This window comes from Bufo gargarizans, chromosome 7, assembly GCF_014858855.1.
Source record: "Bufo gargarizans isolate SCDJY-AF-19 chromosome 7, ASM1485885v1, whole genome shotgun sequence".
Lineage (NCBI taxonomy): Eukaryota > Metazoa > Chordata > Amphibia > Anura > Bufonidae > Bufo > Bufo gargarizans.
The window spans coordinates 162,986,105-163,014,085 of record NC_058086.1 but is presented as its reverse complement, the minus strand read 5'-3'; the positions used below and the strand labels follow the sequence as shown (position 1 = coordinate 163,014,085).

General features: G+C 45.3%; 1 protein-coding gene across 1 annotated transcript; it reads left to right on the top strand.

Moving 5' to 3' along the window:
- The first annotated feature begins 74 nt into the window (after nt 1–74).
- Nucleotides 75–26,241, top strand: GCLM (glutamate-cysteine ligase modifier subunit). The gene is made up of 7 exons (XM_044300750.1): nt 75–569; nt 10,309–10,374; nt 12,457–12,541; nt 13,015–13,071; nt 21,360–21,562; nt 22,445–22,559; nt 23,859–26,241. The coding sequence occupies exons 1-7, from the start codon at nt 444–446 to the stop codon at nt 24,029–24,031; spliced, it is 825 nt and encodes a 274-aa protein (XP_044156685.1). The 5' UTR covers nt 75–443; the 3' UTR covers nt 24,032–26,241.
- Nucleotides 26,242–27,981: the final 1,740 nt, after the last annotated feature.

The window sequence follows — 27,981 nt, the reverse complement described above, 5'->3', positions numbered from 1 at the left end:
ACCGGCGTGCTGTGTACACTCCCCGGCGGCAGGTGGCGCTGCACCCCTCTGACCTTCTCATTCAATAATAATACGACAGCGTGAGACTCACGTGTGGCTGCCGTTCCGGGGCTGGGAGTGAGTCACGGTTACACAGCACTTCTCGTCTAGAGCTGAACGACTGCCAAGTCATCGTGCCGCAGCAATCTTATAACAGCAGAGAGCGCAGGCGGGGCCCCGCACACTGCACGGCGGCACGGGACAGGCTCCGCACACTGCACGGCACAGGCTCGCACCGGCATCCCCACACACAAGGCTCCGCGCACAGGACAGGCTCGCACCGGCATCCCCGCACACGAGGCTCCGCACACTGCACGGGACAGGCTCGCACCGGCATCCCCGCACACGAGGCTCCGCACACTGCACGGGACAGGCTCGCACCGGCATCCCCACACACCCGGGACATGGGCACCGACAGCGCCGCAGCCCGGGCCCTGCTGGACGGGGCCAGCTCCATTCACCTGCACACCGGCAACCTGATGAACTGGGGGCGGCTGAAGAAGAAATGTGCGCTCTCCACCAGCGAGGAGGTGGGTGATGTGTACCGTGTGCACTTACCTGCAGTGCGCCGCCAGCTGCACCTTACCTTCTATACTTGCAGGGCAATGGTTTTTCCATATGTATGTAGTATGTGTGTATTTGGGGTTTTTTATGTGTTGTGGGTCACTTATCACTTCCTGCATTGTCCCCTCAGCCTTGTTCCTTCAGGGCTCATGTCAACGAACGTAAGGGCTCCGCGCCCGTGCCGCGGACTGCAATATACAGGCACCAGCCGTGTGCACTCCGTGATACGGATGCGGACCCGTTGACTTGGATGGGTCCACGGTCCGCAAGATACGGCCAAAGATTGGACATGTCACTATGCGGATCGGAAGCCCATGGGAACACTACGAAGCCTTTCCGTGGGCTTTTGGGTCCATGCCTCCGCACTACAAAAGGTAAGGCATGTCCTATCTTTTTCCGTATTTTGCAGATCGTGGTCACATTCAAGTCAGGGGGTCCGCACGCAGCCAGTGCCCGTAGATTGCAGACCAGCAATATGGGCACGGAGCCCTTTAGGCTAAGGCTACTTTCACATTTGCATGGATTCATCATGGATCTGAAAAAACGTATCCGTTACAATAAGGCTCCATTCAGACGTCCGTAGAACGGGTCCGCATCCGTTCCGCAATTATCCTGAACGGGTGCGGACCCATTAATTCTCTAGGGGGCTGGAAGAGATGCGGAGAGCACATAGTGCACATTTCCGGAGCGTGGCCCCAGTCTTCCGGTCCCCAGCTCCCCAAGAAAATAGAGCATGTCCTATTCTTGTCTGCATTTGTGGACAAGAATAGGCATTTCTATGGGGGTGCCGGCCGGGTGTATTGCGGATCCGCAATTCACTACAGACGTCTGAATGGATCGTAATACAACCGCATGCCTCCGTCATGAACGGATCCGTTTGTATTATCTTTAACATAGCCAAGACGTCTTGAACACCATTGAAAGTCAATGGAGGTTGGATCCGTTTTCGATCGTGTCAGTGAAAACGGAACCGTCCCTATTGACTTACATTGTGTGCCAGGACGGATCCGTTTGGCTCAGTTTCGTCAAGCGGACAGTAAAATGCTGCAGGTGTCTGCCTCCAGAGCGGAACGGAGGCAAACTGGTGCATTCTGAGCGGATCCTTTTCCATTCAGAATGCATTAGGGCAAAACTGATCCGTTGTGGACCTTGTGAGAGCCCTGAACGGATCCCACAAACTGAAAGCCAAAAAGTGAGTGTGAAAGTAGCCAAAGTTCACACTGCAAAATCAGCAGCAGATCATTAGCGGATTGCTTTCTGGCATAAGTGTTGAGTTTCTGACGGCCAAAAACCATGGCAGGCAGGGGGTCCACCAGCGAATGGCAGAACCTCTGCCGGATCAGGATACTGGAGATGTGATCTTGGCCTTCGTTTTTACAAAAGTTTTAAGAGTTTTTGGTAAGGTTTCTTCTTCCTCATTGACTCCTGTGAAATTCACTTCCAAGAAGTAACGTCACTTCTGAAGCATTTTTTTAAGTCTGCTACTGAAAAAACCCCAAGCCATTTTACAATGGGGAAACTGCTGGTAACGCCCGTTTTCTTCTGCTGAGTCAGTGGCAGATTTTAGCCGTGTGAACTTACCCTTTAGTCTGTGGTAGATCTGGATATACTTATCTTTTGGAAGGTAAGTAATGACTCTTGCTGATCACAGACCTACTCCATGTGAGGAGTCAGTGGGTAGCTGGGCATACAGTGCACCCCCCCATTAGGAGTCAGACTCAGTGGGTAGCTGGGCATACAGTGCACCCCCCATGTGGAGTCAGTGGTTAGCTGGGCATACAGTGCACCCCCCGGTGTGGAGTCAGTGGTTAGCTGGGCATACAGCAGTGCACCCCCCCCATGAGGAGTCAGTGGGTAGCTGGGCATACAGTGCACCCCCCCCCATGTGGAGTCAGTGGGTAGCTGGGCATACAGTGCACCCCCCCCATGTGGAGTCAGTGGGTAGCTGGGCATACAGTGCACCCCCTATGAGGAGTCAGTGGGTAGCTGGGCATACAGTGCACCCCCTATGAGGAGTCAGTGGGTAGCTGGGCATACAGTGCACCCCCTATGAGGAGTCAGTGGGTAGCTGGGCATACAGTGCACCCCCTATGAGGAGTCAGTGGGTAGCTGGGCATACAGTGCACCCCCCATGAGGAGTCAGTGGGTAGCTGGGCATACAGTGCACCCCCTATGAGGAGTCAGTGGGTAGCTGGGCATACAGTGCACCCCCTATGAGGAGTCAGTGGGTAGCTGGGCATACAGTGCACCCCCCCCCCTCCATGAGGAGTCAGTGGGTAGCTGGGCATACAGTGCACCCCCCCCCCTCCATGAGGAGTCAGTGGGTAGCTGGGCATACAGTGCACCCCCCCCATGTGGGGTCAATGGGTAGCTGGGCATACAGTGCACCCCCCCATTTGGAGTCAGACTCAGTGGGTAGCTGGGCATGTCAGTGGGTAGCTGGGCATACAGTGCACCCCCCCCCCATGAGGAGTCAGTGGGTAGCTGGGCATACAGTGCACCCCCCCCCCCCATGTGGGGTCAATGGGTAGCTGGGCATACAGTGCACCCCCCCCTCCATGAGGAGTCAGTGGGTAGCTGGGCATGCAGTGCACCCCCCCCCCCCTCGATGTGAGAAGTCGGGCATACAGCGCCCCGTGTACTGTCCATCACTCTGTTCTGAAGGTTGTCCTGTCAGCATGACTTGCAGCTTTTACTTTCAGCACATTGGTGGACTGACCGCTCAGCAATCCTCTTATGTACCTGATACTCCAGTATCCATCAAAATACAGTTACATGTAGACATGTTACTAGTGGATTTTGGTGGTTGTGCCCAGGGCCGGTGCAAGGATTTTTGCCAACACAAGCGAAGCTACATTTTGGCGCCCCCACCCCCCCCCCCCAACGCTTCTCCTCTCTGTGGTCCTGGTATCTTCTCTCTGCTTCAGACAATGGCTGGTTTAAGGACCATATTTTTTGCCCTCTAAGACACACCTAGGTTTTAGAGGAGGATAATAAGAAAAAAATATTTTCCATTACACCTCAGGTCAGACCAGCAATCAGACCCCCAATGTTAATCAGACCTCAGCTCACAGCCCCAATCAGACCCCCAATGTTAATCAGACCTCAGATCAGAACCCCATGTCAGACATCATCCCCCAGCCATCAGCCCCCAATGTCAGCCATCAGATCCCCATGTCACATTTCTCCCCCTCCATGTCACATTTTTCCGCCCTCCCCCAGGGTGCGCCCTAAGGCGACCGCTTGGTCTGCCTTATGGTAGCACCGGCCCTGGTTGTGCCCCAGACCTCGCCCTCTGCATTGCAAAGGATGAAATATGCACTGAAAATCCGCACAACGTTGACGTGCTGCATCTTTCACAATCCGCACCGCAGACCAGTTTCTGCGCTGAGTAAATGACGTTTTAAAAATCTCATTTAGGGCTCCTGTGTGTGTGTGTGTACCCTGTGCCGCGGACCGCAATGCATGGGCCTTTTGCGTATGCGGACCCATTCACTTAAATGTATCCGCAAGATTCAGTCCGCACCGCAAAGAAATGTGTTTATTTTATGGTGCGGAAGCAAGGACCGAAATTCCACGGAAGGGCTCCGTATCTTGTGAATTGCGGACCACAGTGGGTCCACATCCACAATGGTGCCCTTATATTGCGGACCCGCTGTTTGTGGGCTGTGATACAGCCATGGGGTCCATGCGTTTGTGTGCACGAGCCCCTACTTTTTTATTTTTTATATATATTTTTTGGACCCATTGACTTGAATGGAGCCAAGCACCGTGATTTGCGGACAAGACATCTTTTCACGGTACGGAAATGCTGAAACAGAATGCACATGGAGATACTTTCAGTTTTTTTTTTTTTTTTTGCTGAACCATTGAAATTAATGGTTCTGTATATGTACCGCATACTGAACTGAAAAAACAGCCAGTATACTGAAGGCAAAATACTGTCGTGTGCATGAGCCCTTACACTGCAGATTTTTCAAGTGAAAACCTGCATGAAAAATCCTTGTGTATTACACACTGTGTGCATGTAGCCTTAAAGGGGTCATACAAGAAAAAAAGTCTGTTCCCAACCGATCAGATATGTATCCTCTGTCGGACCATTATACGTCAGTGTGTGAGGAATAGAAAATGAGAAGATGGAGCCTGTGACTGTACTGATAGTATCGGGGCATGCTTCATTAGCAAGGGGAATGGCAACACCCAATTGTCAATGTATTCATACGTTTCCAGTAGGAATAACTAGAGTGCCGCAACACAGAACAGATGCTGTGTGCATAGCCTTTAAATGTCCGTTTATTAATCCAGCCGGCTGTGCACTGCACACAGTATATTGGAAGCTCTTTCTAAAGCCAGGTAGATGAACTGGGCTGGCACTCTGTATGTGTGAAATAATACGGCTAAAAATACAATAAAATAATATAAAATACAATATAAGGTGATCACACAATTTAATTCAAATAACAATAAAATCAAATAATATGACTAAATTAACGTGGCTAAAAATAGACGCTGTGCAGCAAAATAAGACTGCAATGACAATCGTAAAATGATCATAAAACTGATGTATCTTTAGAACCAATATAAAATTCCTGCATATATAGGTCTTGTAGTGGAACAAAAAAATGCAGATAATGTCTTTCCTTTCAAATGAAGAGAAATGTCGCATTAAATGTGCAGTAGTGAGTAATGTCCGTACTCAGAAGGGACTTTAAAAGGAGCAGGTTCCCAAAGTGACTTTTTCGTTGGTTATAGGTAAAGTGCTGTATGCTCTAAGTTAGCAATAAGTCTTACCTTAACCCAGATGGTTTTCAAGGTAAAGGTGAATGCCGTATACCTAATTATGTACGGTCTTATCTTGTATGTCTCGGCAGACGCTGAGGTAGCGTGGTCTGTGGCGTACTCCTGGTTTAGTCCACAGCAAGGTATCGTAAAGGCTGGTGGCTGGACTGTTCGTATCCCAGAACGCCGCGTCTCACGTGATGTGATCTTTCTAAAGCCAGACCATGTGGACACTTGCCTCTCGGCGTGCCGTAGCCATCTACATGCAGGTCACCACCGCCTGCCGGTCAATCGGTGTCCGCAGTGTCGTCCTGTGCAGTCACATGTCCTTCCTGACACAACCACTGGAGCCATTGATTGGTCTCAGCGGTGATGTGTGTAGACAGTTTGTCATGCTTTAATTTTCACACTGTGTCTGCTCTGATGGACATTGGTTTTCATTCTCAGAAAGTCCTTTAACCCTTCGCAGTGCAGTAGGGTGAGGTCAGCAGTGAATCCACAGCCAAATCCCATACAAAATGTTCTCCCCGTGTTTGCGTGGGTTTCCTCCCACACTCTAAAGACATACTGATGGGGAACTTAGATTATGAGCCCCACTGGGGGCAGAGTGATGCTGATGTCTGTAAAGTGCTGTGGAATATATAGTGCTATATAGGTGCATAAAATAAATAAATTGACAGAAACTAGGTCACTTGACCGATGTACGATGACATCACTAGCCTAGAAAAAGACTGCAGCGCTTATTAACCCCTTAGTGACCACCCATACGTGTTTTTACGGCGGTCACTAAGGGGCCTTAGGCTGGGCCGCCGCGTTTTTACGGCGGCCCGGTCTAAGCGCTGCACGGCTCCCCCGTGCAGCGGGGAGCACGGACCCGGCCATCACATGAGAGCCGGGACCCTGCTCTAACAGCCCGGACCGGCAGGAGTGCCGATCCGGGCTGTTTAACCCTTTACATGCCGGGCGCAATGGCGCCCGCTGCATGTAAAGTGGTGACAGAGGGAGCGGACTCCCTCTGTCTCCCATCAGCACCCCGAAAATAAGATCGCGGGGTGCTGATGTGTTCGGAAGCTTACCTTGCTTCCGTTCAGGGCCCCGAGCCTGTCTTCAGTTATTTCCAGCAGGCTGTGCCTCTCTGGTAAAGGTTTGGATAGCATTGCTATTGAAATGTAATGCCTTATAGAGATAATGCATTACATTTTAAAAGCAATCAAAATACTGTATATTATAGTCCCCTTGTGGGACTTTTAAGTAGTAAAAAAATAAATAAATAAATACACATTTATTAAATAAAAAAATTCCATAAAATAAAAAAATATGCTTTTTTTTTTTCATTGAAAATACGCTTTTCAATGAAAAAAATTGCAAAAAGAAAATATCCCCCATATGTTTGGTATTGCCGCGTCCGTAACGACCCGGACTACATAAATATTACATAAATTATCCCCTATGGTGAACGCCGTAAAAAATAAAAATAAAAAAAAGACAATTTCTAATTTATTCTTAGTTTCCACCGAAAAAAACTTAATAACAAGCGATCAAAAAGCGCCATTTACTCCAAAATGATACCAATGAAAAATACAAGTTGTCCCTCAAAAATCAAGCCCTCACACAACTCCATAGAAAAAAAATAATAAAAGTTATGGGTCTTGTGAAGTGGCAATGCAAAATCATTTTTTTGGTTAATAAAAGGGGTTTTATTGGAAAAAAAAATGTAGTAAAACGTAAAAAAAATTATAAGTATTTAGTATCACTGTAATCGTACTGACCCAGAGAATAAAGATATTATGTTATTTGTACCGAAAAATGAACGCCGTAAAATTTATAATGTAAAAACGCTGTGGCAGTATTGCTATTTTCCCCCATCTCCCTCCCAGAAAGAGTTAATAAAAGTTAATCAGAAAGTTATGTGTACCCCAAAATGGTTCCATTAAAAACTACAACTTGTCCCGTAAAAAACAAGCCCTCATAAAGCTATATAGACGAAAAAATAAAAAAGTTATAGCTCTTGGAACGAGACCATGAAAAAAAGAAGAAAAACGCTTGGTCATAAGGGGTTAAACGCCCAGACTCTTCTAGCAGCCAGTCAGCGGGGTTCCCAAGTGTCCGGCTTCCACTGATCTAACATTGATTTTCTGTCCTGAGGATACATCATCAGTGTCTTTTCTCAGAAAACCCCTTTAACACCTTCCTATAGATTATAATGGAATGATTCGAAATGCAAATACCTCAGTACCCGACCGATGGGATTTGAAAGAAAACAGATTGGTTATGGTTGGAATTAATTGCAATCTGGTGCAGAGGCTCAGACCAAAATGCTATGGAAGCGCTCTGTAGTGCTTCCGTGGCCTTCTGCTCCATATCTTCCAGATATTTGAAGTGAATGGGTCCGCATCTGTGATACGGTGCACACGTGGCCATTATCCGTATTGCGGACCTACTGTTTGTGCCGGCTGCACTATGGGCCTGGCCTGCACACGTTCATGTGAATGAGCCCTAAGGGGCCATTCACACGTCCGTATGTGTTTTGCTGACCGCGCATCGCCAGCACTTATAGCGGACAAGAGTAGGACATGTTCTATTTAAATTTTTATTTTTTTTGCGGATCCGCAAATGCGGACAGCACATTCCGGCCCCATTGAAAATGAATGGGTCCGCACCTGTTCCGCAAAATGGCAGAACGGATGCGACCCATTTTGCGGACGTGTGACTGTACCCTTAATCTTTATCGGGAACCCCACCCCCTTCCCCTTTCCAAAATTAGCATTAACAGTTTCCTGCCCCCCCAAATGTCAATTGGCCCGGGCCAGTGCTGTATTCATGTTCCTTATACATGGAGGCAACATTTAGGTTGGATTCGCAGTTTCGCACACAGCATTTAGCAGCATTTTTTTTGCTGTATTATTGTTTTAAAAAAATAATAATCTGAAAGGCGTGTATGAAGGAGACCTGAAACTGCTGCTATTAGGGTCCATTCACACGTCCGCAATTTCGTTCTGCATTTTGCGGAACGGAATTGCGGCCCCATTCACTTTTATGGGGCAGCACGATGTGCTGCCCGGGTCCGGAATTGCGGATCCGCAATTCCGATCCCGAAAAAAATAGAACATGTCCTATTCTTGTCCGCAATTGCGAACAAGAATAGGCATTTTCTATTAAGTGCCTGCGATGTGCTGAATCCGTGTTTTGCGGATCCACGGATGGACCCTTAGTCAGACTCGCATCCATGATCTGGATGCTAAAAGGCACTAGTGCCAACCATCGACCCTTGTCCTGCCCTTTTTAATACAGGATCTGTTTTAGATCTGGTCAAGATGCCAGGTAGGTTGATGTACTGCTCCAAACTAGTAGATATTGTCTTAACGTGCACGGAGGAATTAAGCAAAGGCACACACGCTGGGGTCAAAGCAAAATCTCTAGTTTATTGTGAGTGCCACACAGAATATACCCCCCCTGGTGGGAGGTGACTAAATGTGGTGCATTTTTATTGGTTACTGGGAAGCAATAGCAAGCATTTAATGGGTTAATCTCACACTTCTTTTCCATCAGGCTAACTCAAGATATCGGCTAGGAGCGCAGCTCCGCAGCCCCCTCACTGACATGTACATAGGGCTTTGGAATGCGCTCCTTCCCCCCTCCCATCTTCAAGATAGTGGGAAAGCTGTATGTGTGCCTGGTGGTACATTCAGGAAGCAGGGTTTTTCTACTAAGCGGTGTCTGAGCAGTGTAACGCAAGTGTATATAGGACAAGCAAGTATCCATACTGTTTCAGTAGTCCAGAACCGATGCTGCGCACATATCCCGTAAGGTTTTATTCCTTTATACGCAGGTTAATGGCTCACCGCACACTGGTACTCTGGCTTCCAAATAAAATGTACTTTGACGTTTGAGGATCCAGGTCGGTGGCATATTGCCACTTGGCGTCTCTTATGTCACGCACCGCAGCAGTATACCAGCGCTTGTGTAATCGGTGGTAGGAAAATTCCTAGCTAGGCTCAGTGTGTCACGAGGAACTTCAGTGTCTTGTAGGGCTAGCTCAGCCAAATGGAATTATACCGTCCACTTATTACAAATTACGGTCCGCAATGCACGGGCACCGACCGTGGGGCAGCCGCTTGCGGATCGCGGACCCATTCAAGTGAATGGGGTCTGAGATCCGTCCGTTCCGCAAAAAGTTTCTATTTTTATTTTTTATTATTTTCGTGCTTCCGTTCCGCACAGCGTCTCCGGATTTGCTGACCCATTCAAGTGAATGGGTCCGCAGCCGTGTTGCGGAATGCACACAGTCGGTGCCCCGTGTATGGCGGACCTGCCTTATGCGGGCTACAATACGGCCACGGGGGACACAGTGTCGTGTGCAAGAGGCCTTATAGGAAGACATTGGGGAAGATTTACTAATAGTGTCGCATTTTACACTGTCTAAGAATACAAATTCCACTCTTAATATTAGACAAATGTACTATTCTGGAGCATGGACCTTTAAGTTTGGAGTATCGTAAATTCTGCTCCAGATTTACACCAGAATTTTGCCCATATGGCAAAAAATGTGTCTGTGTCCAAGCAAGTTGTCTAGGTGAAGTAGTTTTACTCTAAAAATGCGCCAAAGCATTTTTTATTTATTTATTTTTTTTATTTATTTTTTTGGCGCACAGAGGCCCATTTAGGCCACATGTGAAGCAAAGCTTGCACGCCTTTATTTATATAAAAAAATAAATAAAAAATCTCCCCCAATTCGGTTGTATTATGCAGGTCTCCTTTGTCAGATTTCTGATCAGTGCTCACTTGATTGATCTCCTCTGCTTAATTTTGTGATGATCCGTTTTCCACACCTTGCGGTGTCGAGTGTGCAGAATAAAATTACAACTTCAGTCAATGACTTTTGGTAAAAATGTTTAAAATTATTATTTTTTTTTTTGTGTTTTGCAGTTGGGCGATTGCATTAGGACAACTTTAAATGAATGGAGCATGAAAGTTAGTCCTGAGCTGTTGCAGGTAATTATTGCTCTTGTTTTCTTATGCTGACCTTGCAGTATTGGTGTAGACCAGGAATGCCCAACCCAACCTGCATGCCTGGACAACCTACAGCTATTAGGGCATGCTGGGAGTTGTAGTTTAGCAACAGCTGGGGGGCTGCAGGCTGAGCATCTGTGATGTTACAGCTAGTTATTAATATTTTCCATGGTGCCATAGAGAGGAAAAGCAATGACCATTTTTTATGCTTTACTATAATTTTTTTTTAGCAAAATGCCTTAAAGGCGTTTCCTAGGAGTATAATATTATTTGCCTATCCTCAGGACAGGTCATAAATGTCAAGTGGGTGGGGGTCATACACCCAGCACCCCACTTATTAGTTCTTTGCTCTGGTGAGTAATACATGCTCTTCCTAGACCAGTGATGTCACATTTATTGGTCACATGGCCTGTGAGCAGCTCAGTCCCATTCAAGTGAATGGGCCTGATCTGCAGTACCAGCATGGCCACTATACAATGTCTGGCGCAGTGCTTGGTAAGCTGTGAGGAAGCCTCAGCCTCTTTCTCCCATGACTAATGTAAAAAATGAAAATCAGACATAATACAGTACAGGACAACCTCTTTCTAACAAAGCTAGAACCAGCCATGTACCTCACATGGATCCAGAGATCTCCCCATTCAATGTTCTGCGAGATTTATATCAAGCTGACAGCTCAGGGGGCGTGTCCATGCGCTCCGTATGACAGCTCAGGGGGCGTGTCCATGCGCTCCGTATGACAGCTCAGGGGGCGTGTCCATGCGCTCCGTATGACAGCTCAGGGGGCGTGTCCATGCGCTCCGTATGACAGCTCAGGGGGCGTGTCCATGCGCTCCGTATGACAGCTCAGGGGGCGTGTCCATGCGCTCCGTATGACAGCTCAGGGGGCGTGTCCATGCGCTCCGTATGACAGCTCAGGGGGCGTGTCCATGCGCTCCGTATGACAGCTCAGGGGGCGTGTCCATGCGCTCCGTATGACAGCTCAGGGGGCGTGTCCATGCGCTCCGTATGACAGCTCAGGGGGCGTGTCCATGCGCTCCGTATGACAGCTCAGGGGGCGTGTCCATGCGCTCCGTATGACAGCTCAGGGGGCGTGTCCATGCGCTCCGTATGACAGCTCAGGGGGCGTGTCCATGCGCTCCGTATCAAACGGAGCACCTGCAGCCTTCTCAGTGAGCTGGACGAAGAGATAAGAAAAACAAACAGCAGGTGGCGCTATACAGAGCCATTTCCTTGAATAACTAATCAGCTATACAAAATATTTATTTACATGCAATTACAAAAGTATTCACATCCAGGTGCTGGTTTGGAAACTGTAGAATATTTTTCTTGGAAAAACCCCTTTAACATCTGTCTGTTCTCTTACCTGCCCACTGTAAAAGCTAGCTGCTGTGTTCTGTTACAGTATGGTTTCTCGACTAGTTAGAGCTTTGAATGGGTTGTCCCAGAAATGATTTCGCCTGTTGACAAATCTGACTGCCGGGACCCCCTCGGATCTCTAAGTTGGGGGGGGTGGCCCTGCAGTGAGGAAGGGATTGAGCGGAGCGGTGGGAAAGCATGTGCCGCTCCATTGAAAGCCTATAGGAGGGCGTTAGGTTAGTTTTGATTACTGAAAATATTTGGATTAAAGGGGAACATAGCTTCCTTATCGCTGATGTGAAGTTGTCAGAGAATGGCACGGCTGGTATGTAGAAGGGCTTTGTCTCAGACCAGACAGTTATTGTGGCCGAGGCGCGACTTGTCAGACTGCGTTAGCAAATAGGAATTTGCACTCCCTCGTCTTTCAGTACTCTCTCCAATTCCGTATTTTGTCAACTGCATGAGATTGCCTGGTATATTGGGAGATGGAAAGAGACCAACTATGAGCAAACGTGCCTTATAACCCATTATTCACAATTCCTCAGGCTTCTCGGCTCACATCTACTCTGTATGTGGTACTGGTGAAGTCCCCCAGAGTTCAGTGTAGTAGCTTAGTAGTCGGGTGCATGCCGGCAGTAATGCTGACTGTTTCCAGTAGCAGCTACCACAATTAAGTGATAAATAACGTGCTACTCTTTTGTCCTTTAGGAAGCTCCAGATGCCCTGGAATGTGCCATGACCCCGGCACTGGAAACCATAAACCCTGAAGAAAGAGACGAGATGAAAGTGTCCGGTAAGTGTGGTGGAAAATGCAGCTCGATGGCTTCATGTAGTTGAAATGATATTTCAAGGGGTTGTCCAGTTTCAGGAGTAAACTGGACACCACAAGGATCTGCCTACTATAAAGAAATGATCATTACCTACCTGGTAGATACTTTGCCATTACTCCAATTCTCCTGACCAGGGTCTGTTTACCTTGCTGCGACAGGTGACTCCTGCAGTCAGTTACTGGCGTCAGCGGTGCACTGAAGAGGCCAGTGATGGGAGCACCAACCTAAGAGTGGGTGCAAAGTCCAAAGAGGGGTGACGGCAATCCCCAATGGTATAAAAAAGAAAAGAGGACTGCACTCCAAATTGTGATGAAAATCCAAGTAGTTTTATTCACCCATAGTATGGCAAATCTTGCGACGTTACAGCTCGTACAAGCCTTCCTCAAGCATGCTTTGATTTCTACATTGTCTGACTTTCTTTTTTTTCTTCCTAAAGTAAAGCTGTTTATTTTGCGCAATGGCCTTTCATCTATCAGGCAAGCTGTAGACATGGGTAAGTCGTGCATATCTACCTTCTATCAAATGTTTCTTTGGGGAGATGTTTTGAAGTTTTTTGTGTGTGTTTTTTAGGCAGACAAGCAGTAAACCTACATCAACTAGATATGCCGCCAACTATAATTGCTGTAGATCGGATCGTTAGAACCGCCACAAGTTGCCTAATCGTCTGGCTCTTATGCACAATCACACATCCGCAATTCCATTCCGCTTTTTGCGAAACGGAATTGCTGACCCATACATTTCTATGGGGTATTAATTCCGATCCTGAAAAAAATAGAACATGTCCTATTCTTGTCCGCAATAGCGGACAATAATAGGCATATTCTCTTAGTGCAGCATAGGACATCATCAACATCAGATTGGCGGGAGTCCGACTCCCGGAACACGCACTGATCACCTGTTTCTCTTCTCTGCTTACCACCGTTTCCCTGCATTTCTAGAGTTGATGCAGTGTAATTACAGGTGCTCTGTTGTGTGACGGCCATCTTGTGCACTTGTATTTTTATAAGCTTGGAATAACCCTTTAGGCCCCTTTCACACGAGGGAGTTTTCTGTGCGGGTGCAATGCGTGATGTGAATGTATAGCACCCGCACTGAATCCTGACCCATTCATCAGTTCTGCGTTGCGTAAAAAACGCAGCATGTTCTATAGTCTGCGTGTTTCATGCAGCACTGGGCCCCATAGAAGTGAATGGGGCTTCAGTAAAAAAAACACATTGCATCCACACCGGATGCAATGTGTTTATCACTGATGGTTGCCAAGAGATGTTTGTAAACCTTCAGTTTTTTTTTATCACGCGCGTGAAAAAAACTGAACGCAATCACAGACAAAACTGACTGAACTTGCGTGCAAAATGTTGCGAGTTTCACTGAACTTATTTATTTTTTTATCTATAGGGTTAAAAAAAATCCTTGGTAAAGTCATTCAAACATTTAGCAACATAAAAAATACAGTATGCCAAAGCAATTTGTGTGTGAAGGAGCACTTAAAGGGGTTATCCAACCCCTATAATCACCCCTCCCCCATTGCCCGGGCCCCTCGTATACATTACACTTGCCTGCTCCCTGGCACCCACTCCAGATTCCTGCACGGCCACCGATGCATCTCCGATGGACGAGCCTCCATAACGCCACCCTCGATGCTAGGGAGGCTCATACCAGTCACAACCTCCTATTAGCTGCTCTCCTCTTTGCCGGATGTTTTGACCCGAGGACAAGGAGATGTAGCTATGGCCTTGCAGGGATCCAGGGTGGCGCGGGTGCCGGGGAGAAGGTAAATATAATGTATACGAGAGGCCTGGACATGGGGGGGGGGGGGGGAGGAATCATAGGGGTTGGTGATCGGAACCTGGTCCCTGCTCAAATCATTGAGCAGGCACCTAGGCTAAATTACTCATTACTCTTACAGCCAATGCATTCCAATATAGAAGTATTGGAATGCATTGTAAAGGAATATACCCCCCAAAAGTTCAAGTCCCAAAGTAGGACAAAAAATAAAGTGGAAAAAAAAAAAAGTTGAAAAAAGTCAGACAAACAAAATTAAGTTTCAAGTAAAAATAAACAAAAACGTCATTTTCCCAAAATTTTGTCACCTTACTTCACAAAAAGTGTAATAGTAAGCGATCAAAAAGTCACACGCACCCCAAAATGGTGCCAATAAAACAGTCATCTCATACCGCAAAAATCATACCCTACTCAAGGTAATCGCCCAAAAATTAAAAAAATTATGTCTCAGACTATGGAAACGCCAAAACATGATTTATTTTTTTTTCTTTTTTGCTTCAAAAATGAAATCCTTGTGTAAAACTTACATAAATAAAAAGTATACATATCGCCGCATCAGTGACAACCTGGTCTATAAAAATATCATATGATCTAACCTGTCAGATGAATGTTGTAAATGACAAAAAATTAAAACTGTGCCCAAAACAGCTTTTTCTTATCGTGCCTCACAAAAAGTGTAATATAGAGCAACCAAAAATCATATGTACCCTAAACTAGTACCAACAATACTGCCGCCCTATCCCGTAGTTTCTAAAATGGGGCCACTTTTTTGGAGTTTCTACTCTAGGGGTGCATCGGGGGGGGGGGGCTTCAAATGGGACATGGTGTCAAAAAAAAAAACAGTCCAGCAAAACCTGCCTTCCAAAAACTGTATGGCATTCCTTTCCTTCTGCGCCCTGCCGTGTGCCCGTACAGCGATTTACGACCACATATGGGGTGTTTCTGTAAACTACAGAATCAGGGCCATAAATATTGAGTTTGGTTTGGCTGTTAACCCTTGCTTTGTAACTGGAAAAAATATATTAAAATGGAAAATCTGCCAAAAAAGTGACATTTTGAAATTGTATCTCTATTTTCCATTAATTCTTGTGGAACACCTTAAAGGTTAACAAAGTTTGTAAAAATCAGTTTTGAATACCTTGAGGGGTGTAGTTTATAGAATGGGGTCATTTTTGGGTGGTAAGCCTCGCAAAGTGACTTCAGACCTGAAGTGGTCCCTAAAAATTGGGTTTTTGAAAGTTTCTGAAAAATTTCAAGATTTGCTTCTAAACTTCTAAGCCTTGTAACATCCCCAAAAAATAAAATATCATTCCCAAAATGATCCAAACATGAAGTAGACATATGGGGAATGTAAAGTAATAACTATTTTTGGAGGTATTACTATGTATTATAGAAGTAGAGAAATTGAAACTTAGAAATTTGCAATTTTTTCTCTCCAAATTTTTGGTAATTTTTTATTTTGTTTTATAAATTAAAAATGCATTTTTTTTACTTCATTTTACCAGTGTCATGAAGTGCAATATGTGACGAAAAAACTTTCTCAGAATGGCCTGGTTAAGTCAAAGCGTTTTGAAGTTATCAGCACTTAAAGTGACACTGGTCAGATTTGCAAAAAATGGCCGTCCTTAAGGTGAAATAAGGCTGTGTCCTTAAGGGGTTAAGGTAGAGATGAGTCAGAGGTTCTGCCACTGACTTGTTTGACAGCTGCAGTTAAGTTTGCATTTCCAGGATGCAAAAGTCAGGCTCTAGGAATAGCGTTGAGTGAACTCGTGTTTCAAGTTCAGCATACAAGGTTCGAGTTATCTAAGAATTCAGTTATGGATTCCGCTACCACGGACTATAACTTATGGTCTGTGGTAGCGGAATCCATAACAAAATTCTTGGATAACCTGAACTAGAAACACCAGTTCGCTCATCCCCATCTAGGAAGTCTTGTGGCTACCAGAATGGCTAAAGCAGCTCTCAAGGCTAGAGACGTGGACGGCACTCCAATTACATTTTTTTTTTTTTTTTTGTGTTTATTAATTTTTTTGAGTGCCAATGATTAACTCTAAACCCCCCCACCCCTAGATATAAATAAAAGCACTAAAGTATACAAATACATTTATACATGGTGTTCTTACATTGAAGTCCTCTGTGACGCAGATTTCTGTGAACAGTTTTGTGTCTGCTGCAAAGCTAAATGCAGGTTTACTCCGCACAAACACTTGTTCCCGATAAGGTGCCGCCACTCGCCCTATGAACGAGTGAGACCCCTAATTTATTGTTTCTGGGCAGCAGATCCAATGCAATGCAGCTGCAGTGCCATCGCTCATCCTCATACTGTGGAGGAGATCACTGCAGGTAAATGCATCTCTCACCTCCACTGAGCGGGCAGGATTGCCCCATGTACATGCAGCATAACTTGCTTTTCAAACCCCACGGCTGACTAGTTGCTTGTGAACGCTGCAGTAAGAGGTTGAGAAACTCTTGTCCTGGATTCTGTGAAGTTGGCACTGTTCAGGCCTGACCTCCTCTGAACTGGCTTTTCCGTAAAAGCCATATTAGTGTTCAGATAATAGAGGCTCTGTAAACCACATTGAAAATAACCAGTTTTGTTGGCAGAGCATACGGCTGGCGTCGGTACTGAAGAGCTCATGGACACAGCAGATTAGCAAACATGTGTTGTTAATACTGCATACAAGTTCACCTTCCACAGTCCTCGCTCTGCCAAACAGGCTTGCGTGCCATTGTTTCCAGAGAACCCCCGGGGTCTATGCCAAGCATAGTATGCAGGTATTTATATAGTGCCTTATCTAAGGGGTCAGGACCACATGAGCGCCAGTAACTATTGCCACCTTATCAATTTCTGTACATTTTCCTAGTATGTTTAAAGGGTTGTCCGAGTTATTTTTTTTGTTCTTTCTATGTTCCTAACTGGGCAAATGTAACAGCTTTCCAATTAACTCACTTTATCTCCAGTGGCCGGTTTCTCAGATTACACTGAGGGTCACATGACCTGTGATGTCAGCTTCTCTCCCTGCTCTGATAAAGGTAGTTTACAAGCCTGTAAAGGAGAAGTCACTGTGCTGGCCACGCCCCCCTTCACTGCTAGCTGTCTGCTCTATCCTAGGATTCTTAACCCCTTCAGCTGCACAGACTGGCTAGCTGCAGCAGGCAGTGAGGAGACCATTCTGGGCACAGGAGTTGAAGGACTAGAGAGAGCATTGCACAAGAAGGTAGGGGGAAGATCCTGTGTGTATTGGCAGTGTCATTGTACAGCTGGGACTTGTAGTTCTACACTTACAACATGCTGCAGAGTCTCCCACCAGGCAGACATGTCACTCAGGGCAGCTCTTGTATTCACTCCCTTAGCAGTGCAGGTAAACAAAGGGCCAGAAAAGAACAAGGGAAATACTCGGACAACCCATTTAAAGGTACAAGCATCCATATTGTTTTGCTAGTTAAAACTAGATACTGAGAAATATAATTTTTTTTATTCTGTTTTCTGTAAAGCCTAAAAGATGGGCCCATTAATTGCTGGGGTATTCAGTTATTTAATTTTTCCCTTTTTTTGTTTCTGAATTAAAAGGGTGTCCTGAGACTTTTGACTCGCCCTGTATGATGGGATCCACCATTCACAATGGGTGATGGTCAGATCTCCCCGCCTCCCCCTCCCCTCAGAATGACCTCTGCACATGTCACAGAGCGTGCCCACAACACTCTCCTACAGACGGTAACGGCCACATGGTCAGGTTTGGTTTCCTGATTAATTTTTGGAAGCCAAAGTGGATCCTAGAATGTGAGAAAGTATAAAGGACAGATACGTCCCATACGTGAGATATATATTATATTATATTTGTCACTCCTGGTTCCTAGCCTCCAAAACTGTAATGAACGTGCGGCTGTGGAGGGCTTCACCTGGTATTTGTACTGTACTAGGTTAGGGTACGGCTAGACATGAAGTCAAAATCAGGTGAGGGTCACATAAGGTGACTTTCCGTTTTGGGCGGATCCGATACAATAATACAACCGCATGAACTCCATTGAAAGTCAATAGCAGACGGATCCGCTTGGCTCAGTTTCGTCAAGCAGACAGCAAAACACTGCAAGCGGAATGGAGACAGAACGGAGGCAAGCTGATGCGTTCTGAGCGGATCCTTTTCCATTCAGAATGCATTGGGCCAAAACTGATCCGTTGTGGACCTTGTGAGAGCCCTGAACGGATCTCGCAAACGGACAAAACGCCAGTGTGAAAGTAGCCTAAGGAGAGAGTTTAAGGACATATCCTGCTGCTGGTTTTGGCTTTGAAAACCCTGGACGTATTGCGTGCTGGGGTGTCCATGTTTGGGTTCTTGATGGTTTTTGAAGCCAAAGCCAGTTCCTGGCTATGGCTTCAAAAGCCTTGCCGTAAAGACCTAGACTTTATGGACCTTGTATACTGATGAGCTTTTGTAAAAAAAACTTGTCTGTAGCCATCGCTTGTCCCCATTCATCCTAGTGACTGTCAAGGAATTATCGGGAACGTTTGGTTGGTTGTCAGTAATTGCCTGAAATGTCAGTTGGTGTAAAATGACCTTTATACTTTCTAGATAACATTTCTTCTGTCGTATAAAGGGTGTGAACTACATTTGTCCTCATCTGCCTTTGACTTGTTTGCATATTCAGTTGAAAGTCCAGACAACAAATGGACATCTGGCACAGCAGAAAGATTTTACTCTTCAGTGGGTTTCACGCTGTGGATTTTTCTCCCATTTTAATTCTGGCAGGTTACACCGCCGTCTACATTAAGCCGATTCTGTTGCGCTGTATATAGTAATAGAAATCCTGTAACGAGCTGTTGTCATAGAATTTTTTTAACATTGCCTCCATAGATGGCATGAAAGTGGTCTTTAGGCTTTGTTCACATCCGCATTAGGGTGCATTCACACAACCGCAAAATACATATGGATCTGCAGAAAATACAGATGACGTCCATGGTTTTTATGCGTTTTTGTGAGCCCGTTGTAAAAATGCCTATTCCTGACCATTTTGTAGACAAGAATAGACATTTTTACAATGGGCTCACAAAGATGTATAAAAACATGTTATTTCTTCATAGAAACAAATGGGTCCGTGTGCAACCTGCATAAAAAGCGCATCGGATGCGGCCTAAAAATATGGTCGCGTGAATGTGACTTTGGGCATTCTGATCTGCTCTGTCAGAGAAAATCTAGATGCAGATGGCTCACTTAAAGGAGTTTTCTGAGACTTTAAGGCTACATGCACACGAACGTTGTTTGTTTCAGTGTCCGTTCCGTTTTTTTATTTTTTTTTTTTATTTTTTTTGCAGATAGATGCAGACCCATTCATTTCAATGGGTCTGCAAAAAATGCAGACAGCACACCGTGTGCTGTCCGCATCAGTATTCCTGTTCCGTAGCCCCGCAAAAAAATATAACATGTCCTATTCTTGTCCGTTTTAGGCATTGTTACAATGGATCCGCAAAAAAAAAAAAAAAGTATGGCAATTTGCGAATCGCAAAACATATGGTCGTGTGGATGTAGCCTCATACTGATGACCTATCAGTATCTGATTGGAGGGGGTCCGACATCCAGGGCCCCCCGCTGATCAGCTGTTTGAGAAGGCATCGGCGCTCTCACTTTTCCCTAGGCCGGTGACGACACGTTCATCCACATTCACTTATATGATACCAAGCACAGCCGCTATACAATGTACGGAGCTGTGCTTGGTAACCTGAGAGAAAGCTGTGGAGCTCACAGGAGCGCTGGTGCTTTCTCAAACAGCTGATCGGCGGGGGTCCCAGGTGTCGGACCCCCAACCGGTCAGATACTGATGACCTATCCTGAGGATAGGTCATCAGGATCAGCTCGGAGGGAGAAGATAGGTGCAGCTTAGGCTACTTTCACACAGGCGTTTCTGGGTCCGCTTGTGAGATCCGTTTCAAGGCTCTCACAAGCGGCCCAAAACGGATCAGTTCAGCCCCAATGCATTCTGAATGGATAAGGATCCATTCAGAATGCATCAGTTTGCCTCCGTTCAGCCTCCATTCCGCTCTGGAGGCAGACACCAAAACGCTGCTTGATTTTGATGTCCGCCTGACGATGCGGAGCCAAACGGATCAGTCTTGACTTACAATGTAAGTCAATGGGGATGGATCAGTTTTTACTGACACAATATGGTGCAATTGAAAACTGATCCGCCTCTTATTGACTTTCAGTGTAAGTCAAAATGTTCATGGTAATGCAAACGGATCAGTTCTGAACAGATACAAGCGTTTGCATTATAGGTGCGGGTCAGTCTGTGCAGATACCAGACGGATCCGCACCTAACGCAAGTGTGAAAGTAGCCCTAGGCCTCATGCACACGACAGTTTTGTTTTTGTTTTTCTCGGGCCTCCGTTCCGTTTTTTTGCGGATAGGATGGGGACCCATTCATTTCAATGGGTCAGCAAAAAAAATGCTGATGGTTCATCAGTTTGTGTTCCGCATCCGTCGTCCATGTTTCCCTTCAGCAAAAAAAAGTGCATGTCCTACTTTTTTAACATTTGCGGACAAGGATAGGCATTTATTACAAGGGATCTGTGGAAAAAAACGGATCCTCCAAAAAAATGGATGCAGCATATGTTTTTTTTTGTTTTTAATTTTTTTGTGGACGCACAATTTGCGAATGCAAAAAACTGTCGTGTGCATGAGGCCTTGGTCACATTCCAGTGAATGGGTCTGAGCTGCAGTACCAAGCACAGCCACTAGCCAATGTATGGCGCTGTGAAGAGACTGCAGCGCTCACTGGAGCTCCAGAAAGCACTGCAGCCTCTTAAAACAGCTGATCTGCAGCAATTTGCAGTAAGCACATGCATGGTTTGGCCACTTGGCACACTACGGAATCTGTGAACTCTGCCTCGTAAATTGCGTCTCAGAATTATTTTTTTGCAATAAGTCACTCGTATCAGTTATAGAAGTGAAAACGTGCACTTTTCCAGTGCCAGCATAACCACCTCGCCCCTCTGTGTTCATCTAGCTTGTTCCACCCTTGCTGTGGCCCAGCTGGATTCTGTGATCATCGCACCACCTCCGTTGGAAGATGGAGTCGTTCTTACCCTGGAGCATCTGCAGCCGTACTGGGGAGAGCTGGAAAGTCTTGTGCAGGACAACAAAGTTATTGCTATAGGAACATCGGATTTAGATAAACCACTCTTGGAACAGCTTTACCTGTGGGCACAGGTGAGGACTGGCATCCAGCTCCTGACTGTCTGCCAAGACATGTTGTACTTTGTGTGTGTGGAATGTATAGAATTTATGGCAGCGGTGTGATGTATTGTTCTTCACCCCTTGGCATCAAAAACCTTTTTGGGTGGAGGGCTTTCCTGCTCCTATGTAAATACAGCTTATCATTGTGTAATGAAATGCTATGCCACATTCTGATGTATATTAGCATTTTCAAGATCTCTGCTTACAGTAAGAGTGTAAACTTGAAAGTCCCTCCCTTGTCCTGCTCATACAACTGCATGCATCATTAGAAAATAAATACCTTTGCCTCCCCAAGCCTCTAAATGCAGAGAAATAATAAAAGCTCATATAATCCTCCTCCGTTTGCAGTGGAGCTTTACTGTTCTGGTCTGTGTTTACACGGCTGCAGCGGTGACGTAGCCGCATAACCCATGTGAAAGCTGCAGCCAATTGTTGCCTTCAGCAGTCTTGGGCCATGTACTGCTGAGGCCATTGACTGGCGGCAGTGGTGACCTGGGATATGTCATGGCTACGGGCAAGTAAGCAAATCCTGGCAGGGGACTAACTGGTGCATATAGGATTTTATTTATTGTATTGTTTTTATTTTTTATCACATTTGGGGAAAACTTGTTTAAAAAAATGTTTACATTCCCGTACAGCAAGCAGAGATCATTCAGACTGTGACCAAAGCAAATTTTTCAGAACTTTGTACATTTTTGTTATATAATGAAAAGCTTTATAGATATGAAAATGGTAAGACATTTATAATCCATATTAAAAGTTTAATTGGTTTTAATTTATATATTTTTTTATTTTATTTGTATCTGTGAGCTACAGATGAGTATAACCTATATGGCAAAATCTGGTTTTCTGCAGGTAAAGCCAAGTAGCAACCAAGTGAATCTGGCATCATGCTGCATCATGCCGCCGGATCTGACAGACTTTGCTAAGCAGTTTGACATCCAGTTATTAACTCACAGTGATTCCAAAGGTAAGTGCACAGACCTGTCTGGTTTATGTATACGTGCAGAAAGCGGTTTCAGACGAGCGAGTTCCACACTCCGGACTCGCAGCGTGAGTGTGCAGCAGCTCCCGTCCTGACCTCCCAGCACTGATGGGGTTGCATAGCATTATACTGATATATGATGCTATGTAACCCTTATAGGTCTGAAATGTGTTGGATAAGACATAATGCTGTAATTGTTAGCCAATACATTCCAGAGCGGTAAGGGTTACATAGCAGCATAAATCAATATAATTCTATGCGACCCAAACAGTGCTGGGAGGTCAGGACGGGAGCTGTCTCGTACTCACGGAGGGTGGAACTCGCTCGTCTAAAAGGGGCCAGAGGGGACGCACACAGCGCTGCCTGTAGTGCAATACCTTCTGGAGAACAACACAAGAAACTTCTTCTTTGGTTGTGTAAATTTAGGCAATCATACTCCCTTTATTAGGTGGCAAAAATCAGCATCACCGCAGAGCCCCGCGGACTGGGAGGGATCCTTCTGGTCACAAAAGTGTACAAAATGGCCATTCTCCCATTTGATGTGTTATTGCTCTATCGGATCTAATTTAATCTCTGATATAGTGGATGATTTATTAATACTGGCACGGCACCCTGTATGACCGCAGGCGCACACAAGGCTTTGTATAGTGATTGGGGAGGGGGATAAAAAATATATCTGTCAAAATTATGTACAGACTCATCCTGTCAATGCCGAAGTATGGGAGATGTACTTGAAGGGTTATTACCAACCTAGAGATAATATTGCACATCCAGAGGATATACCATAAATGTTTGATAGATGTAGGTCCCAACTTTAGGACCTGCACCTATGTCTGGATTGGAGGGGGACCCCCTGGATCCTGTCCTGCCTGGAAGTGGTGAGAGTATGACTGTATAGGTGGCTGGTTGTGCACATCTTGCTGTGTTCGCTTCTATGTGAGACGCAGAAAACAGACTAGCGTACATGTGAGATGGGTATCGGGCATCCCCCGGTTGGGACCTACATTTATGGCTATATGTGACTTAGGTGATGTGATTCACAGGTTTTTGTTGCAGTTTTTTTAGCCAAACCACACTTGGATTGTTCCTTTTATAGTTTGTATTCCTTTCCAACCCACTTCTGGCTTTGGTTCAAAAATCTGCCACCAAAAGCAGTGTGTGACTCCACGCCAAGGGAGCGGTCGCGTGAGCACATTTTGCAATAACTGACCTCCATTTCTTTCCCAATCTCATTGGACTCTTCTGCCTACCTTCTTATTTTTTATTTCATTTATTTTCACACAGAGATCTTACCTGAAGAAAGTTTTCAAGAAGCTCTCAGAGAAGGCATCCAAGATGCTCAGGCTGATGGCTGGTCACCCGAATGGATCTTACGATATTCGGTCATTGTGAAAACGCGTGGAATAATAAAATCAAAAGGCTACATAATACAAGCAAAGAGGAAAGCTCCCCATTAACCACTGACGTTATCGGACACACGTATATAGCGGCCCTTGGTTGTAAAAAGAGAGACCAAACTTCTTCAGGCTGCTGCGCAATACCTGTGGTCAGGATGTCGTTTACAAATTGGAAAATATGGGTCAAGGAGAAAAGCAAATCTTTCCTCCCAATCTGGCAATTGCTGAAGAGTTCATTGTGTTGGTAGTTAGATCACTAGTTGGCTCTGTGTAAATGGCACGAACAGCCTCTGCTTTATTCTGTGCTTGTGTAACCCATGTTCCTCTTCTCGGATGACGGTTATGCAGTTTGTGTCTTAAAGGGTGTAACGATGCCACAAAACAGCATCACCATCTAATCTGTCTTTGACTCAACTACCAATAGACTTGCACACAATTCAGCATGAAAACATGTCCGTAATTTGTAGGAATGTGGTTGGCCATACACATTTGATATCAGTTTAAGGGCTCACGCACATGACAGTATGTTTGGTCTGCATCTGATCCACATTTTTTTTTTTGCGGCCCAGGTGCGGATCCATTCATTTTAATAGGGCTGCAGAAGATGCGTATAGCATCCTCGCGTCCATTCCACGGCTCCTTAAAAAAAATGTCTTTTTTACAGACAAGGATAGGACATTTCTGCAAAAGTTTAAAAAAAAAGTGACCTGCACATGGCTGGGATCTGTATGCATGAGCCCTAACAACCCCCCCACCCCTCCATTCCACCAGCACACTCGGCAGGGTATGGGAGAACAAAAGCATCGCCCATCAGAGTCAATAGGGTCCGCCGACATTGCCAGGTTTGTCCCACGTTTAGTGTGTATGGCCATCTGATGGCAGCCCTCCAATCGTCAAGCCCGAGGACTTTAATCCTTTTATCTCTTGTTTTCTGATCATAGGAAACCCTATTTCAGACACTAGACCATTGTGATGCAGCTCAGTACATGCAGGTTAGACGTTTGCTTTAATAGATAACACAGGAAGATAAAAACTGGGTCCTCATATACACTGTCATGTGAGCGTGAGCTGGAATTTACGATCCTTATCTCTGTTTTGCAGCCATAATACCATGACCTTAGCGCTTAAGGTCCCTTTACACAAGCCGACACAGCAGACTTGCTCAGAGATTGCTTTATACTTCTGGTTATCACCACTGTATGTCTGGCCGCTTCTATTTAAGGGAATTACCACACTGTCCGATTTCCTGAAGCGGTTTTGGAAGCCAAAATTTAGAGTGGATTATAAAGGGAGAGAAAGCATAAAGGACAGATACGATAACTGTTTTTTATTATTCACTCCTGGTTTTGACTTCTAAAACTACATCAGGAAACCTCAGTGTACTCAAACCCTAAGGCTAGGTCTACATGACATGTTATCAATGTCACACGACAATTTTTATAATGATAGTCTATGGTGTCGCATGCGACATGCTGCGACGCGACAGTCGCAGAAAAATCCATCTTGAATGGATTTTTTGCGACTGTCGCAGTGCGACACCATAGACTATCATAACAATTGTCACGCGACATTGGTGCGACAAAATGTCGTCGTGTAGACCTAGCCTTAAGCTGACATTAAATCGGGCCCTAGACAGCAGAGTAACATCTGCTGAACCTGCCCACTGTGCAACAATCTATTGTGTATGGAAGCCTTTTGCGGACAATAGGCATTTCTACAATGGGCCGCCCGTTCCTTTCCACAAGGCACATGGGCGGCTTCTGTGTTTTGCGGACCGCAAAACACACCACGTTTGTGTGCATGAGTCCCTAAGCACACGTGCATGGGGGAAAAGGGATTTGTGAGCGATAGTGAGTATTTGGCGGACGGCTATTTAAAAAAGTATGGCCGCCTTAAGCCATGGGATCTCTACGGCTTGGACTAGAGATACCAAATAGACAAAAGCTGATTTGGCTTTACTGATCATAGCTATGCTTGTTCCTGATCAGCATCCCATGTAAGAGACTCTGCAAGCAGCTGCGAACTGAGCAAATGATTGTTTCTTGTCTGATCACATCTCGTGCAGCAGTAAAAATAATTGTCGGCAACCCATCTTGCAATAATAGAAATTGTTATAAGTGATTGTGTGATCAACCACCCCCGACAAATGCCCTGTATAAAAGCTTTAACAAGTGGAGATTGACTTGCTATACGGTTGATCAGCGGTCATTGCTGGAAATGATCTCCCGTGTATTTAAAAATAAAAAATAAAAGGACCTATGCATGCAAAAGTTGGGATCACTTGATGCAGTGCACATTTAAAGGCTGCCTGTACACTATGCGGATTTTATGTGGAAAAATCGCAGCTTAATACAGTACCAGCAAAGTGTGTGAGGATGGAGAAATCTCTTGTGCACTTTGCTTTTTTACTTGGGTGCGGAAATTGACCTGCTGTGCGGATTCAAAAATCAGCACCATGTCAATTGTTGCATTTTTATTTTTTTTGTTTTTGTACGGAGTTCATTCTTTTCAATGGAAGAGTGAAATCTGTTCCAAAAACAGCATAAAAAAAGCGCCAAAACCATGATAAAGTGCAGATTTGTTAGGGGTTTTTTGTGCAGTTTTGGTGCATGTTTCTTGCAGATTTTCTACATGCAAATTTGCACCGTGTGCAGGCACCCAAAGTCTGTTTTTGTAGCCAGTAACACGTTTTATGTGTTTTCGTTCTTCAATATCTGAATAGTGGGAAGACTGCTACTGGTCCTGTTTACAGGGCCATGGACCTAGAAACCATTGTGTCGTGTAGACTAGAGGACTAGTCAGGTTTTCTAAGTCTGTACGACATTGCAGGATTTTCAGCTATTCCCATTGTAAATGGTGTTTGTATCAGTTCTACTCCTTGACCTATACTTTAATAATGCAAACTACAACACTAAGCGTAGGCAAACCCACCTTTCTGTAAAAGAAAATGTATAGGTGTAGTACAGGGCAGCAGAAAGTATCTAGAGGTGCCCTTAAAGAGGACCTGTGGCCTCTCCTGACATGTCTGTTTCCATAATTACTTGTGTTCCCCATGCCCTAACAGCATTATGTCAATATGAGGCCTCATGCACACGGGCAATTTGCGGTCCCCAATGCAAGAGAGCAAGAACCGTGTGGCAGTTGGGATCCGTGATCCATCCGCACCGTAAAAAAATAAAAATAGAACATGTTTAATTTTTTTTTGCGGTGGGGTTCCACACCGCAGCTCCGAAATTGCGGACCCATTCAAGTGAATGGGTCCCCATCCATGATGCATGAGGCCTAATTCTGTAGAAGTAAAATCATGCAGAGACACACAGCATTGTAAATCTCTATAATGCCCTGTGCTCCTGGGAAACCAGCAGTGTCCATAACGGGAATTGCACTTGGGCTTGGACAGTGTCAGACCGTGCAGGGACACCCCCTCAAATGGTAACACCCAGTCGGTAATTTATTCCTAAACGTCTTCTAGGAATAATAGACGGGTGGCACAACACAGCCATAAGAATAAGAACGTTTGGTAATGGCGTTATTTGCCAAACAGACACGTCCGGAGAGGCGTCGGGCCCTCTTTACGTATTGGATATTGAACACTAGTTTTAAACCTCTTTTTATTAAATGCTGCTTTGGCAGAAAGCAAAGGAATGAAACTAAGCTGCTATAAGCTTCCAGACAAAGCAGGCTTCATAAACGTGTGTGGTCGCTGCATGGAGGAATAGAATTCAAATATCGGACTGCTTGGACTTGTTACACATATTAGGGGTCCCTTTATAAGCGTGTGGTGTATATTCTGCTGTGTGGGCAATTTATGGGATGGCAGTATCTAATTGGATAATATATATGTAATTTTTTGTCTTTTACTAAGTTAAAGATTCAATGATCTTGTTAATAATGTAACATGGTTTAAGAATATTTAATTATTTACTGTGTGGGCTGTATAGGGTGGCAGAGTTCAACCGCAGCAAACATGGCTATATGTATATACAGTACGTTGTGTCGTTTGGATTAGA

Coding starts and splice junctions, on each gene's coding strand:
- GCLM (XM_044300750.1), top strand. CDS start 444: ATGGGCACCGACAGCGCCGCAGCCCGGGCCCTGCTGGACGGGGCCAGC. Junction 570..10,308: donor CGCTCTCCACCAGCGAGGAG/GTGGGTGATGTG, acceptor TGTGTTTTGCAG/TTGGGCGATTGCATTAGGAC. Junction 21,563..22,444: donor AGCTTTACCTGTGGGCACAG/GTGAGGACTGGC, acceptor GGTTTTCTGCAG/GTAAAGCCAAGTAGCAACCA.